This window comes from Balaenoptera acutorostrata, chromosome 4 (assembly GCF_949987535.1).
Source record: "Balaenoptera acutorostrata chromosome 4, mBalAcu1.1, whole genome shotgun sequence".
Taxonomy (NCBI): Eukaryota; Metazoa; Chordata; class Mammalia; order Artiodactyla; family Balaenopteridae; genus Balaenoptera; species Balaenoptera acutorostrata.
In genome coordinates this window covers 146033458-146051758 of record NC_080067.1, presented here as the reverse complement: position 1 = coordinate 146051758, position 18301 = coordinate 146033458, and the positions used below count along the sequence as shown (strand labels likewise).

The 18301-nt window shown below is 36.8% G+C and overlaps 1 protein-coding gene across 1 annotated transcript in view; it reads right to left on the bottom strand.

Annotated features, from left to right (window-relative positions):
- Positions 1–14722: 14722 nt before the first annotated feature.
- The window catches only part of GET1 (guided entry of tail-anchored proteins factor 1), a 51099-nt gene continuing 47520 nt past the window's right edge, over positions 14723–18301 (bottom strand). The window contains exon 5 of the mRNA XM_057544914.1: positions 14723–16083. Coding sequence (XP_057400897.1) covers positions 16076–16083 — 8 coding nt within the window. The 3' untranslated portion in view covers positions 14723–16075. The remainder of the gene's footprint in view (positions 16084–18301) is intronic.

The window sequence follows — 18301 nt, the reverse complement described above, 5'->3', positions numbered from 1 at the left end:
CATACACAAAAATAAACTCAAAATGTATTCGAGACCTAAATGTAAGACCGGACACTATAAAAGTCTTAGAGGAAAACATAGGTAGAACATTCTTTGACATCAATCACAGCAAGATCATTTTTGATCCACCTCCTATAGTAATGGAAATAAAAACAAAAATAAACAAATGGGACCTAATGACACTTCAAAGCTTTTGCACAGCAAAGGAAACCATAAACAAGACGAAAAGACAACCCTCAGAACGGGAGAAAATATTTGCAAACGAATCAACAGACAAAGAATTAATCTCCAAAATATATAAACAGCTCATTCAGCTCAATATTAAAGAAACAAACAACCCAATCCAAAAATGGGCAGAAGACCTAAATAGACATTTCTCCAAAGAAGACATACAGATGGCCAAGAAGCACATGAAAAGATGCTCAACATCACTAATTATTAGAGAAATGCAAATCAAAACTACAATGAGGTATCACCTCACACCAGTTAGAATGGACATCATCAGAAAATCTACAAACAACAAATGCTGGAGAGGGTGTGGAGAAAAGGGAACCCTCTTGCACTGTTGGTGGGAATGTAAATTGATACAGCCACTATGGAGAACAGTATGGAGGTTCCTTAAAAAACTAAAAATAGGGGCTTCCCTGGTGGCGCAGTGGTTGAGAATCTGCCTGCCAGTGCAGGCGACACAGGTTTGAGCCCTGGTCTGGGAAGATCCCACATGCCGCGGAGCAACTAGGCCCGTGAGCCACAATTACTGAGCCTGCGCATCTGGAGCCTGTGCTCCGCAACAAGAGAGGCCGCGATAGTGAGAGGCCCGCGCACCATGATGAAGAGTGGCCCCCACTTGCCGCAACTAGAGAAGGCCCTCACACAGAAACGAAGACCTAACACAGCCATAAATAAATAAATAATTAATTTAAAAAAAAAAAACTAAAAATAGATTTACCATATGATCCAGCAATCCCACTACTGGGCGTATACCCAGAGAAAACCATAATTCAAAAAGACACATGCACCCCAATGTTCATTGCAGCACTATTTACAATAGCCAGGTCATGGAAGCAACCTAAATACCCATTGACAGACGAATGGTTAAAGAAGATGTGGTACATATATACAATGGAATATTACTCAGCCATAAAAAGGAACGAAATTGAGTCATTTGCTGAGACGTGGATAGATCTAGAGACTGTCATACAGATTGAAGTAAGTCAGAAAGAGAAAAACAAATATTGTATATTAACGCATGTATGTGGAACCTAGAAAAATGGTACAGATGAGCCAGTTTGCAGGGCAGAAGTTGAGACACAGATGTAGAGAACAGACATATGGACACCAAGGGGGGAAAACTGCGGTGGGGTGGGGATGGTGGTGTGCTGAATTGGGCGATTGGGATTGACATGTATACACTGATGTGTATAAAATTGATGACTAACAAGAACCTGCAGTATAAAAAAAACCAAACAAACAAAACAACTAATACTAAACTTTCATTGGGTTATTTGTATGGAAATATGTTAATATAAATGTTTCAGACATTACATGAAATTTCTAAAAATCTTATATGTTCTGGTATAATGTTATAAGTCATAATTCTAGTTATTACTTTAAAATGTATATCTCAGAAAAAAAAAAGATTAACTATGAGTTGAACCTGGATGATGGATACAGAAGAGTTCATTATACTGCTATTTTTGTTTATATTTTATTGTTTTTATTGTTTTCTATAATAAAATGTTTTTAAAAATTAAAAAAAAACTTAAAAAAAATGTTTCATCCAATTTTTTAATTTTTGCCATTCTGATGAGTGAAACTGGAATCTAATTCTTTTAATTGGCATTTCATTAATTAAGAGCAAGTTTGAAAAACATTTTATATATATTTTTGGTTGTCTATGTTACTGTAATGTGCTTGTTCTGTAATGTGTTCATACCCTTTGCCCATTTTACTTATGGAGTATCATAAGAGTTCTTTGTAAGTTAAGGAATTAGCTCTTTGTCATATGTGTTGAAAGTAGTTTTCTCAGTTTCTGAAGTGCCTTTTAACTTTATAATTTTTTTTGTTACAGAGAAGTTTTAAATTTTTATATATGCATCCAAAATAGGAACACTTAAATACATAACAGATATAAAGGGAGAAATTGACAGCAACAAAATAATAATAGGGGACTTTAACACTCCACTTACATTGATGGACAGATCATCCAGAAAGAAAATCAATAAGGAAATTCTGGCTTTAAATTTAAATTTAAAGCAGAATACACATTCTTTTCACATGCACATGGGACATTCTTCAGGACAGATTACATACTAGGCTACAAAACAAGTCTCAGTAAATTTAAGAATATTGAAATATATCAAGCATCTTTTCTGACTGCAATGCTATGAGACTAGAAATCAACTGCAAGGAAAAATAAAAGACGGCAAAAAAACAAACACATGGAGGCTAAATAATATGCTACTAAACAACGAATGGATCACTGAAGAAATCAAATCAGATATTAAAAAAATACCTGGAGACAAATGAAAGCAAGAATACAAGGATCCAAAATCCATGGGATGCAGCAAAAGCAGTTCTAAGAGGGAAGCTTATAGCAGTACAAGCTTACCTCAGGAAACAAGAAAATCTCATATAAACAACCTAACCTTACATCTAAAGGAATTAGAGAAAGAAGAACAAACAAGACCCAAAGTTAGTAGAAGGAAAGAAATCATTAAGATCAGAGCAGAAATAAATAGAGACTAAAAAAACAATAGCAAAGATCAATGAAACTAAGAGCTGGTTCTCTGAAAAGATACACAAAATCGATAAAACTTTAGCCAGACTCATCAAAAAAAAAAGAGGGCCCGAATCAATAAAATCAGAAATGAAAAAGAAGTTACAACCAACACCACAGAAAAACAAAGGATCATAAAAGATTACTACGACCAACTATATCACAATAAAATGTACAACCTAGAAGAAATGGACAAATTCCTAGAAATGTACAGTTTCCCAAGACTGAACCAGCAGAAATAGAAAATATGAACAGATCAATTACAATTTCATTAGTAATGAAATTGAATCAGTAATAATAATAATTTTTTAAAACTTTCAACAAACTAAAGTCCAGGACCAGATGGCTTCACAGATGAATTCTACCAAACATTAGAGAAGAGTTAACACCTATCTTTCTCAAACTATTCCAAGAAATTGCAGAGGAAAGAATGTTTCTGAACTCATTTTACAAGGCCAGCATCACCCTGATACCAAAACCAAAGATATCACCAAAAAAAAAAAATTATAGGCCAATATCACTGATGAACATAGATGCAAAAATGCTCAACAGGGCTTCCCTGGTGGCGCAGTGGTTGAGAATCCGCCTGCCAATGCAGGGGACATGGGTTCGAGCCCTGGTCTGGGAAGATCCCACATGCCGCGGAGCAGCTAGGCCCGTGAGCCACAACTACTGAGCCTGCGTGTCTGGAGCCTGTGCTCCGCAACAAGAGAGGCCGCGATAATGAGAGGCCCGCGCACCGCGATGAAGAGTGGCCCCCACTTGCCACAACTAGAGAAAGCCCTCGCACAGAAACGAAGACCCAACACAGCCAAAAATAAATAAATAAATTAAAAAAAAAAAAAAAAAAAAAAAAAATGCTCAACAAAATATTAGCAAACCAAATCCAACAATACATTAAAAGGATCATACACCATTATCAAGCAGGATTTATCCCAGGGATGCAAGGATGATTCAATATCTGCAAATCAATCAATCAATGTGATACACCACATTAACAAATTGAAGAATAAATACCATATGACCATCTCAGTAGATGCAGAAAAAGCTTTTGACAAAAGCTAACATCCATTTATGATCACACACACACACAAAAAAAAAACCCTCCAGAGAGTGAGTATAGAGACCCAACATAATAAATGCTATATATGACATAATAAATGCCATATATATATATATATATATATATATATATATATATATATATATATATATATATGGTCCACAGCTAACATCATAGTCAGTGATGAAAAGCTGAAAGCATTTCCCCTAAGATCAGGAACCAAACAAGGATGCCCACTCTCACCACTTTTATTCAACATAGTGTTGGAAGTCCTAACCACAGCAATCGGACAAGAAAAAGAAATAAAAGGAATCCAAATTGGAAAGGAAGCAATAAAACTGTCACTGTTTGCAGATGACATGACTATACATAGAAAATCCTAAAGACACCACCAAAAAACTCCTGGAACTCATCGATCAATAAAGTTGAAGGATACAAAATTAATATACAGAAATCCGTTGCATTTCTATACACTAACAACAAGCTATCAGAAAGAGAAATTAAGGAAACAGTCCCATTTACCATCACATTAAAAAGAATAAAATACCTAGGAATAAACCTACCTAAGGAGGTAGAAGACCTGTACTTGGAAAACTATAAGACACCAATTAAATATACTGAAGACGACACAAACAGATGGAAAGATATACCGTGTTCATGGATTGGAAGAATTAATATTGTCAAAATGACCATCCTACCAAAGACAATCTACAGATTCAATGCAATCCCTAGCAAAATACCAAGGACACTTTTCAGAGAACTAGAACAAATAATTTTAAAATTTGTATGGAGGCACAAAAGACCCCAAATACCCAAAACAATCTTGAGAAAGAAAAGAGCTGGTGGTATCACACTCCCTGACTTCAAACTATACTGCAAAGCTACATTAATCAAAACAGTATAGTACTGGCACAAAAACAGCCACATAGATCAATGGAACAGAATAGAGAGCCCAGAAATAAAACCATGCACTTATGGTCAACTAATCTAAGACAAAGGAGGCAAGAATATACCATGGAGAAAAGACAGCCTCTTCAATAAGTAGTGCTGGGAAATTTGGACTGCTACATGTAAAAGAATGAAATTAGAACATATTCTAACATCATATACAAGAATAAACTCAAGGGTACACTAATATGTGTAAAACAGATAAGTAATAAGAAACTGCTGTATAAAAAAATAAATTAAATTTTTAAAATAAATAAATGAATAAACTCAAGGGACTTCCCTGGTGGTCCAGTGGTAAAGAATCTGCCTTCCAATGCAGAGGACGTGGGTTCAATCCCTGGTTAGGGAACTAAGATCCCACATGCTGCGGGGCAACTAAGCCCAGGCACCACAACTACTGAGCCCACGTAACTCAACTAGAGAAACTGCGTGCCACAAACTACAGAGCCCACGTGCTCTGGAGCCTGCGCACCACAACTAGAGAAGAGAAAACCCGCATGCCACACCTAGAGAGAAGCCTGTATGCTGCAACAAAAGATCCTGCATGCCTCGATGAAGATCTCGTGTGCCGCAAATAAGACCCAACACAGTTAGATTAACCAAGATGGCGGAGTAGAAGGACGTGCACTCACTCCCTCTTGCGAGAGCTCCAGAATCACAACTGGCTGCTGGACAATCATTGACAGGAAGACCCTGGACTTCACCAAGGAGGATACCCCATGTCCAAGGACAGAGGAGAAGCCACAGTGAGACGGTAGGAGGGGCGCAATCAGAGTAAAATCAAATCCCATAACTGCTGGGTGGGTGACTCACAGACTGGCGAACACTTATACCACAGAAGTCCACCCACTGGAGTGAAGGTTCTGAGCCCCACGTCAGGCTTCCCAACCTGGGGGTCCGGCAACGGGAGGAGGAATTCCTAGAGAATCAGACTTTGAAGTCTAGTGGGAATTGATTGCAGGACTGTGACAGGACTGGGGGAAACAGAGACCCCACTCTTGGAGGGCACACACAAAGTAATGTGTGCATCGGGACCCAGGGGAAGGAGCAGTGACCCTGGGGGAGACTGAACCAGACGTACCTGCTGGTGTTGGGGGGTCTCCTGCCGAGGCAAGTGGTGGCTCTGTTTCACCGTGGGGATAAGGACACTGGCAGCAGAGGTCCTGGGAAGTTCTCCTTGGCGTGAGCCCTCCCAGAGTCTGCCATTAACCCCACCAAAGAGCACGGGTAGGCTCCAGTGTTGGGTTGCCTCAGGCAAAACAACCAACAGGGAGGGAACCCAGCCCCACCCATCAACAGTCAAGTGGATTAAGGTTTTACTGAGCTCTGACCGCCACAGCAACAGGGAGGGAACCCAGCCCCACCCATCAACAGTCAAGTGGATTAAGGTTTTACTGAGCTCTGACCGCCACAGCAACAGGGAGGGAACCCAGCCCCACCCATCAACAGTCAAGGGGATTAAGGTTTTACTGAGCTCTGACCGCCACAGCAACAGTCAGCTCTACCCACCACCAGAGCCTCCCATCAAGCCTCTTAGATAGCCTCAACCACCAGAGGGCAGACAACAGAAGCAAGAAAAACTACAATCCTGCAGCCTGTGGTCCAAAAACCACAGTTACAGAAAGACAGAGAAGATGAAAAGGCAGAGGGCTATGTACCAGATGAAGGAACAAGAAAAAACCCCAGAAAAACAACTAAATGAAGTGGAGATAGGCAACCTTCCAGAAAAAGAATTCAGAATAATGATAGTGAAGATGATCCAGGACCTCGGAATAAGAATGGAGGCAAAGATTGAGAAGATGCAAGAAATGATTAACAAAGACCTAGAAGAATTAAAGAACAAACAAACAGAGATGACCAATACAATAACTGAAATGAAAACTACACTAGAAGGAATCAATAGCAGAATAACTGAGGCAGAAGAACGGATAAGTGACCTGGAAGACAGAATGGTGGAATTCACTGCTGCAGAACAGACTAAAGAAAAAAGAATGAAAAGAAATGAAGACAGCCTAAGAGACCTCTGGGACAACATTAAACGCAACAACATTCGCATTATAGGGGTCCCAGAAGGAGAAGAGAGAGAGAAAGGACCAGAGAAAATATTTGAAGAGATTATAGTCGAAAACTTCCCTAACATGGGAAAGGAAATAGCCACCCAAGTCCAGGAAGCGCAGAGAGTCCCATACAGAATAAACCCAAGGAGAAACACGCCGAGACACATAGTAATCAAATTGGCAAAAATTAAAGACAAAGAAAATTATTGAAAGCAGCAAGGGAAAAACGACAAATAACATACAAGGGAACTCCCATAAGGTTAACAGCTGATTTCTCAGCAGAAACTCTACAAGCCAGAAGGGAGTGGCATGATATACTTAAAGTGATGAAAGAGAAGAACCTACAACCAAGATTACTCTACCCAGCAAGGATCTCATTCAGATTTGATGGAGAAATCAAAAGCTTTACAGACAAGCAAAAGCTAAGAGAATTCAGCACCACCAAACCAGCTCTACAACAAATGCTAAAGGAACTTCTCTAAGTGGGAAACAAGAGAAGAAAAGGACCTACAAAAACAAACCCAAAACAATTAAGAAAATGGTCATAGGAACATACATATCGATAATTACCTTAAATGTGAATGGATTAAATGCCCCAACCAAAAGACATAGACTGGCTGAATGGATACAAAAACAAGACCCATATATATGCTGTCTACAAGAGACCCACTTCAGACCTAGGGACACATACAGACTGAAAGTGAGGGGATGGAAAAAGATATTCCATGCAAATGGAAATCAAAAGAAAGCTGGAGTAGCTATACTCATATCAGATAAAATAGACTTTAAAATAAAGAATGTTACAAGAGACAAGGAAGGACACTACATAATGATCCAGGGATCAATCCAAGAAGAAGATATAACAATTATAAATATATATGCACCCAACATAGGAGCACCTCAATACATAAGGCAACTGCTAACAGCTATAAAAGAGGAAATCGACAGTAACACAATAATAGTGGGGGACTTTAACACCTCACTTACACCAATGGACAGATCATCCAAAATGAAAATAAATAAGGAAACACAAGCTTTAAATGACACAATAGACCAGATAGATTTAATTGATATATATAGGACATTCCATCCAAAAACGGCAGATTACACGTTCTTCTCAAGTGCGCACGGAACATTCTCCAGGATAGATCACATCTTGGGTCACAAATCAAGCCTCAGTAAATTTAAGAAAATTGAAATCATATCAAGCATCTTTTCTGACCATAACGCTATGAGATTAGAAATGAATTACAGGGAAAAAAACGTAAAAAAGACAAACACATGGAGGCTAAACAATACGTTACTAAATAACCAAGAGATCACTGAAGAAATCAAACAGGAAATTAAAAAATACCTAGAGACAAATGACAATGAAAACACGACGACCCAAAACCTATGGGATGCAGCAAAAGCGGTTCTAAGAGGGAAGTTTATAGCTATACAAGCCTACCTAAAGAAACAAGAAAAATCTCAAGTAAACAATCTAACCTTACACCTAAAGAAACTAGAGAAAGAAGAACAAACAAAACCCAAAGTTAGCAGAAGGAAAGAAATCATAAAGATCAGAGCAGAAATAAATGAAATAGAAACAAAGAAAACAATAGCAAAGATCAATAAAACTAAAAGTTGGTTCTTTGAGAAGATAAACAAAATTGATAAGCCATTAGCCAGACTCATCAAGAAAAAGAGGGAGAGGACTCAAATCAATAAAATCAGAAACGAAAAAGGAGAAGTTACAACAGACACCGCAGAAATACAAAACATCCTAAGAGACTACTACAAGCAACTTTATGCCAATAAAATGGACAACCTGGAAGAAATGGACAAATTCTTAGAAAGGTATAACCTTCCAAGACTGAATAAGGAAGAAACAGAAAATATCAACAGACCAATCACAAGTAATGAAATTGAAACTGTGATTAAAAATCTTCCAACAAACAGAAGTCCAGGACCAGATGGCTTCACAGGTGAATTCTATCAAACATTTAGAGAAGAGCTAACACCCATCCTTCTCAAACTCTTCCAAAAAATTGCAGAAGAAGGAACACTCCCAAACTCATTCTATGAGGCCACCATCACCCTGATACCAAAACCAGACAAAGACACTACAAAAAAAGAAAATTACAGACCAATATCACTGATGAATATAGATGCAAAAATCCTCAACAAAATACTAGCAAACAGAATCCAACAACACATTAAAAGGATCATACACCACGATCAAGTGGGATTTATCCCAGGGATGCAAGGATTCTTCAATATACGCAAATCAATCAATGTGATACACCATATTAACAAATTGAAGAATAAAAACCATATGATCATCTCAATAGATGCAGAAAAAGCTTTTGACAAAATTCAACACCCATTTATGATAAAAACTCTCCAGAAAGTGGGCATAGAGGGAACCTACCTCAACATAATAAAGGCCATATATGACAAACCCACAACAAACATCATTCTCAATGGTGAAAAACTGAAAGCATTTCCTCTAAGATCAGGAACGAGACAAGGATGTCCACTCTCACCACTATTATTCAACATAGTTCTGGAAGTTCTAGCCATGGCAATCAGAGAAGAAAAAGAAATAAAAGGAATACAAATTGGAAAAGAAGAAGTAAAACTGTCACTGTTTGCGGATGACATGATACTATACATAGAGAATCCTAAAACTGCCACCAGAAAACTGCTAGAGCTAATTAATGAATATGGTAAAGTTGCAGGTTACAAAATTAATGCACAGAAATCTCTTGCATTCCTATACACTAATGATGAAAAATCTGAAAGAGAAATTATGGAAACACTCCCATTTACCATTGCAACAAAAAAAATAAAATACCTAGGAATAAACCTACCTAGGGAGACAAAAGACCTGTATGCAGAAAACTATAAGACACTGATGAAAGAAATTAAAGATGATACAAATAGATGGAGAGATATACCATGTTCTTGGATTGGAAGAATCAACATTGTGAAAATGACTATACTACCCAAAGCAATCTACAGATTCAATGCAATCCCTATGAAATTACCAATGGCATTTTTTACGGAGCTAGAACAAATCATCTTAAAATTTGTATGGAGACACAAAAGACCCCGAATAGCCAAAGCAGTCTTGAGGCAAAAAAATGGAGCTGGAGGAATCAGACTCCCTGACTTCAGACTATACTACAAAGCTACAGTAATCAAGACAATATGGTACTGGCACAAAAACAGAAACATAGATCAATGGAACAAGATAGAAAGCCCAGAGATTAACCCACGCACCTATGGTCAACTAATCTATGACAAAGGAGGCAAAGATATACAATGGAGAAAAGACAGTCTCTTCAATAAGTGGTGCTGGGAAAACTGGACAGCTACATGTAAAAGAATGAAATTAGAATACTCCCTAACACCATACACAAAAATAAACTCAAAATGGATTAGAGACCTAAATATAAGACTGGACACTATAAAACTCTTAGAGGAAAACATAGGAAGAACACTCTTTGACATAAATCACAGCAAGATCTTTTTTGATCCACCTCCTAGAGTAATGGAAATAAAAACAAAAATAAACAAGTGGGACCTAATGAAACTACAAAGCTTTTGCACAGCAAAGGAAACCATAAACAAGACAAAAAGACAACCCTCAGAATGGGAGAAAATATTTGCAAATGAATCAACTGACAAAGGATTAATCTCCAAAATATATAAACAGCTCATTCAGCTCAATATCAAAGAAACAAACACCCCAATCCAAAAATGGGCAGAAGACCTAAATAGACATTTCTCCAAAGAAGACATACAGACGGCCACGAAGCACATGAAAAGATGCTCAACATCACTAATTATTAGAGAAATGCAAATCAAAACTACAATGAGGTATCACCTCACTCCTGTTAGAATGGGCATCATCAGAAAATCTACAAACAACAAATGCTGGAGAGGGTGTGGAGAAAAGGGAACCCTCTTGCACTGTTGGTGGGAATGTAAATTGATACAGCCACTATGGAGAACAATATGGAGGTTCCTTAAAAAACTAAAAATAGAATTATCATATGACCCAGCAATCCCACTACTGGGCATATACCCAGAGAAAACCGTAATTCAAAAGGACACATGCACCCGAATGTTCATTGCAGCACTATTTACAATAGCCAGGTCATGGAAGCAACCTAAATGCCCATCAACAGACGAATGGATAAAGAAGTTGTGGTACATATATACAATGGAATATTACTCAGCCATAAAAAGGAACGAAATTGAGTCATTTGTTGAGACGTGGATGGATCTAGAGACTGTCATACAGAGTGAAGTAAGTCAGAAAGAGAAAAACAAATATCGTATATTAATGCATGTATGTGGAACCTAGAAAAATGGTACAGATGAGCCAGTTTGCAGGGCAGAAGTTGAGACACAGATGTAGAGAATGGACATATGGACACCAAGGGGGGAAAACTGCGGTGAGGTGGGGATGGTGGTGTGCTGAATTGGGCGATTGGGATTGACATGTATACACTGATGTGTATAAAACTGATGCCTAATAAGAACCTGCAGTATAAAAAAACAAACAAAACAACTAATACTAAACTTTCATTGGGTTATTTGTATGGAAATATGTTAATATAAATGTTTCAGACATTACATGAAATTTCTAAAAATGTTATATTTCTATTTGTATGGAAATATGTATGGAAATATGTTAATATAAATGTTTCAGACATTACATGAAATTTCTAAAAATCTTATATTTGTATTTGTATGGAAATATGTATGGAAATATGTTAATATAAATGTTTCAGACATTACAGGAAACTTCTAAAAATCTTATATGTTCTGGTATAATGTTATAAGTAATAATCCTAGTTATTACTTTAAAATGTATATCTCAGAAATAACTAATTTTCTTGTCAACTGCATTATTATGAACTTTCATCAAATCTTTAACCGTGGTCATTTTTAAGTCTTCTGTCATTTACAGACAGTTCTGGGTGTACTCGGATGATTTTGCAAGTATGTTCCTATAAAAGGGTTTCATCTTCAAGAAATTCATGGAAAAGACTCTGACAAGTACAGGTTTCTGGTAACTGACTGTACTGCTGAACTGAATGAATAAGCATTTTCAGAACTCTAATGAAAAACTGATGAACTCATAAAAGTGCTAACAAAAGATCAAGATGAAAAAAAAATTAATTACATGGGACTGAGTGAAAAAAAAAAAAAAAAAGACCCAACACAGCCAAATAAATAAATAAATAACAAATAAATCTTTAAAAAAATAATAAAAATAAACTCAAAATGGATTAAAGACCTAAATGCAAGACTGGAAACCATAAAACTCCTAGAAGAAAACATAGGTGGGATGCTTTTCTTTTTTTGGCCGCACCATACAGCATGTGGGATCTTAGTTCCCCGACCAGGGATCGAATCTATGCCCCCCCTGTAGGAAGTGTGGAGTCTTAACTACTGGACCACCAAGGAAGTCCAGGTGGGACACTCTGACATAAATTGTAGCAATATTTTTTTTGATCTGTCTCCTAAGGCAAAGGAAACAAAAACAAGAATAAACAAGTGGGACCTAATTAAACTTAAAAGCTTATGCACAGCCAGGGAAGCCACTGACAAAACAAAAAGACAACCTACGGACTGGGAGAAAATATATGCAAATGACATAACCTATAGGGGTTAATATCTAAAATATATAAACAGCTCATACAACTCAATGTCAGAAAAACAAACAACGCCATTAAAAAAATGGGCAAAAGATCTGAATAGACATTTCTTCAAAGGAGATATACAAATGGCCAAAAGGCACATGAAAAGATGCTCAGCATCATTAATCATCTGAGAAATGCAAATCGAAACCACAATGAGATATCACCTCATGCCTGTTAGAATGGCTATGATCAAAAAGACCATAAACAACAAATGTTGGGGAGGATGTGGAAAAAAGGGAGCCCTTGTGCACTGCTGATAAAAATGCAGGTTGGTGCAGCCACTGTGGAAAACAGTATGGAATTTCCTCAAAAAACAAAAAATAGAACTACTATATGACCCAGCAATTCTACTCCTGGCTATATATCTGAAGAGAATGAAAACATCGATTCAAAAACATCTATGCACCCCAATGTTCATAGCAGCATTATGTACAATAGCCAAGATTTGGATGCAACTTAAGTGTCCATTACCAAATGAATGGATAAAGAAGATGTGGTATATATGTGTGTGTATACACACACACACACACACACACACACACACACATATACATATATGTGGAATACTACTCAGTCATAAAAAAGAATGAAATATTGCCATTTGCAACAACATGGATGGACTTGGAGGTTATTATGCTAAGTAAAATTAGACAGAGAAAGACAAATATTGTATGGTATCACTTATACATGGAATCTAAAAAATAAAATAAACTAGTAAATATAACAAAAAAGAAACAGACTCACAGATACAGAGAACAAACTAGTGGTTATCAGTGAGGAGAGGGAGTGGAGAAGGGACAAGAGAGGGGTAGGTGATAAGTACAAATTATCATGTATAAAATAAGTAAGCTACAAGGCTATATTATACAGCACAGGGAATATAGCCAAAAATTTATAATAACTATAAATGGAGTATAACCTTTAAAAATTGTGAGAATCACTATGTTGTACACATGAAACATATAATATTGTAAATCAACTATACCTGAATAAAAAAACTTTTTAAAAATTTTATGCAGCCATTTTTACTAATTGTTTCCTTTGCGGTTTGTGAACTTTATTTCTTACCACACTCCATGTTTTCTTTTAAGATTTGTTTTTAACATTTACATTTTTAATTCATCTAATATTTAAGTGTAAGAAATGTAGTAAGAATTCACTTTTGTTCTGATTTCCAGACAGATGTCTAGCCTGTTGCCCCACACCATCATTTCTTGAATGTCTGCTTTTCTCCACCTTTGTCTTATACTGTGTTTCCATATGCATTTGTTTCTGTTTCTGAACTCTTTATTTCATTATATTGTTCTGTCTATTCAAGCACTATTATCAGGCTCTTTTAATGACTATAGCTTTATATCACAATATCTGATAGAGGTAGTCCCTTCTCATCATTTTTTTAAAATCCTTTTGTTCTCATGTATTTTTCATATTCATAATTATATGAATTTAGTATGATCTTGTCAAATTTCCAAAAAACATTACTCTTGACATTTTTACTAGGAATACTGTGATTATGTACATTAAATTAGGGAGAATTTACATCTTTATCACCTTGGTCCTTCTTATATAAGAATACTATATGTCTGTCCACTTACATAAATCTTTTATTTCTTTCAGTAGTTTTAAAGATTTTTTCATATTATTTGTATTAAACCTGTATCAGATGTTTTAAATTTTTAGCTGATATATAGTAAGTGGGATCTTTTCATCTATTTTCCAAGTCATTTCAGTTAACATATAGAAAAGATTGATTTTTATATCCATTTAATAACCAATAGTTTTATTGAATTCCCTTTATTTTATACTGTTCTATGGGGTTTTATAAGTTTAAAATCATGTTACCTGCACATAATAAATGATTTGCCCTTTCTTTTCTGATATGTATACGTGTTATTTCTTTCTCATGTCTAATTTCATTGGCTAGTACCTCCAGAGCAATATTAATTAGCAGAAGTGATTGTTGGCATCTTTATCTAAATCCTTACAGCAATGTAAATTAATGTTCCACTGTTAAGCATGAGATTAGCTTTTAGTTTGAGATATGTATTAATATGTCTTTATCATATTGGGAAAGCATTCATTTAGGGCATTTTGAGTTGGGTCAGCACTAGTGAGAAGTTTTTCAGGAGTAATGGATATGGAGAAAGGACTTAAGAAGCATAGAGGCACCCTGAACATTCATTTATTTAGTCAGTCTTTATTGAACACATTATTTCCCAGGAACTCCTCTAGGCACAGGAGATACAGCAGTAGACAAAACAGTCAAAAATACTGCCATTATGAAGCATACAATTTAATTGAGAAGTCGGGCAACAAATCAGATGAATAAGTAAAACATGTATGAAATTAGACTAGTGATATGTTCTAAGAGGAAATATAAAGTGGGAAAGAGAATAGGAAGTGTTGAAAATGGGTGAGAAAAGAGGGAAAACTTGTAAGTCAAACTACCGTTTCCCACGAAGCAGGACTGAGAATACAGTTAAGAATACAGTTACCTACCCACACAATAATTTGGGTTGGGAAACATAGCCGTAACCATTTGAAAACTAAATGGTCCCTATGAATTAATTATAACTTCACTACAGAATATTTACCTTTAAGAATTAGGATTTTCTGGTTGTAATAAAAGCCAAGAATCTGACAATTTGTGAGACAGATTGTTGAGTCAGAAGGATACATTTCAGTACATAATACTAAAGTCTATCAATATCAGTGCTTCTAAGATAAGATCCAGTGCCCACCAGTAGTACCTGTTGCTTTCAGGCAAGTAACACATAATCCAAAAACTTTCATTATTCATGGTCAAATCTTTACTAGAAAGAACAGGCAAGTGGGCCACACAATCTTTTGTTTTGTGCCCCAAATTTTGAGACGCACTGCTCCTCTGTGGGCCCTTCAAATCTTATTTCAGCAGGACTGCTTGATAACTACAACCAAGAATTTCCCAATCAACTGCCAATAACTGATTCACTTTGATAGAGAGAAAGCCTTATAGTGTGTGAAGTATAAAGCAATCCATATGCAAATGAATATATATAAATTAATACTGGTTCAAAACTTTTAACTTCCTATTATATAAATGTTTATTGATGAGCTCTTAACATTTGCCTTTTGTAATATTATTCTAGGTTTTTTGAAATATATTATTTTCTTTTTTTAATATAAATTTATTTATGTTTATTTATTTAATTTTGGCTGCATTGGGTCTTCGTTGCTGCACGTGGGCTTCCTCTAGTTGCGGCGAGCGGGGGCTACTCTTCGTTGCGGTGTGCGGGCTTCCCATTGCAGTGGCTTCTCTTGTTGTGGAGCATGGGCTCTAGGCACGTGGGCTTCGGTAGTTGCGGGTCGCGGGCTCAGTAGTTGTGGCTCACAGGCTCTAGAGCGCAGGCTCAGTAGTTGTGGCACACTGGGCTTAGTTGCTCCAAGGCATGTGGGATCTTCCCAGACGAGGGCTTGAACCCGTGTCCCCTGCATTGGCAGGCGGATTCTTAACCCACTGAGCCACCAGGGAAGTCCCTGAAATATATTATTTTCCTAAAAAGAGACCAAAGAATGTCAGAAAACACTACCCTGGAAACTTCATAAATATTACAGTGTGAAGAACCCTCTGCTCAGGACACAAAGTTGATTTTTCATACATCTTAGAAACATTTGGTAAAGAACGGCAGGTACACATTAATTCATTTTAAAACATTTTTGCATGTGTTTAGTTTTTGGTCCGCCTTGTTGTAAAAGAAGAATTGAAGGCAACTACACAACACTGTAGTATTCAGAATTATTCAGATGTATATCTCGATCTTGAACAGTCTCATTTCTCATTCTATAATTAAATGAATGTGATACACAAACTTATTGTATTTATAAGCAGCCACCCCTTTTCACCATGGTGCATTCCAGAAAAAACATATCATCAACAGGGTCACATTTTTCCATTAGGTTTTTAATTGTGGGTTATATTCCTGAGTCATACACAACAGCAAAGAAACTACTATAAACCCTATAATGATAGCAATATAGTGAAATCATGCTTCAAGTGCAATAAAATGGGCACTGTTATACTGTAAACACTAGTTGTTTAAAATATAAATGGTGCCAAAAATCTGAACTATACACTATCATAAATTTGATATCAAAAACTGGCATGCTAACTATATAGTGAGCATTAATTACATAATTACTAACTTTATTTTCAAATCCTTGAAGGCAGAGTTTGCCTTTCTCCTAACCCCAGTGTCTGGCAGACACTAAATAAATGACTTTTGACTGAACATTTTAAATTAATTAATTAATCAATTAATTAAAAAGAACATTAGATGGCTGGCTTAAAGCCTAGATTTTTAAATAATACACCACATAATCAGAAATCCATATATGCGGAGCCTGCTTACATTTTTTTATTGATAACAATGTGGTGTAGCCTACTTATATTAATACAAATATACTCGAAAACAATTTAATCAACTTAAGGGTAGTTATAGGCCTGATACTAGTCCTCTATCAATTTTTAACAGATCAATGAGAAAACTACCATTTAACAGACTGAATATTCCAGAGAGCTGCTTGATATATGCTTTCAAGGTACATGCTGACTAGGAATAGCCAAAAATCAAACTTGGTTTTACCTTGCTGATGACTCTCAGATTCAGTTTCATGAATTAGAATGGAATTCTCACAGGTGAACCCAAACAAACCAATATTCCGGTTATATAGATAGAAATTTTAGAACAGTTCTGGGTCCTGGGACTTTCAGAATTCTAAAAATGTTCTCTCTTGGGGGACTTCCCTGGTGGTCCACTGGTTAAGAATCCACCTTTCAATGCATGCGACGCAGGTTCGATCCCTGGCCTAGGAACTAAGATCCCACAGGCCTGGGAACTAAGATCCCACATGCCTCGGGGCAACTAAGCCTGTGAGCCGCAACTAAGACCTGACACAGCCAAATAAATTAAAAAATAAAAAAAAATGGGCTTCCCTGGTGGCACAGTGGTTAATAACCCGCCTGCCAATGCAAGGGACACGGGTTCGAGCCCTGGTCCGGGAGGATCCCACATGCCGTGGAGCAACTAAGCCCACGCGCCACAACTACTGAGCCTGCGCTCTAGAGCTCACAAGCCACAACTACCGAGCCCGCGTGCTGCAACTACTGAAGCCTGTGTGCCTAGAGCCCGTGCTGTGCAACAAGAGAAGCCACTGAAATGAGAAGCCCACGCACCGCAAAGAAGACTAGCTCCCGCTCGCTGCAACTAGAGAAAGCCTGCGCGCAGCAACGAAAACCCAACGCAGCCAAAAATAAAATAAAATAAATAAATTTTAAAAAATAATAATAATAATAATAAATTAAAAAATAAAAAAAAATTAAAATGTTCTCTCTCTCTGGTGGGTATAATTTGTGTTAAGCCCAAGTAACTCTTTTGGAAACTGAACCACCCTGGGAAGATACACCTGAGTGTATGAGTGACCTACACCTGTGTAACAAATCACCCCAAAACTTAACAGCTTAAGACAACAGTGTGGTCGGCCACCACTCCAAAAAACTACTTTGATAAGATCATGATTTGATTAAAATTAATGGATTAGAGATAGAGAAAATATGGCATTATATAGATTTTTTCAAAATTAAGTAAATACACATTCTAGAAAGCATCTATTAATCTAAATAAACTAAGTTGTTTAGCATAAAATCCCGTTCTTCCATTTTTCTGCAAGATCACTGTTGGTTTCATAACCTCCTGGGGTCGATTCACACGGAAGT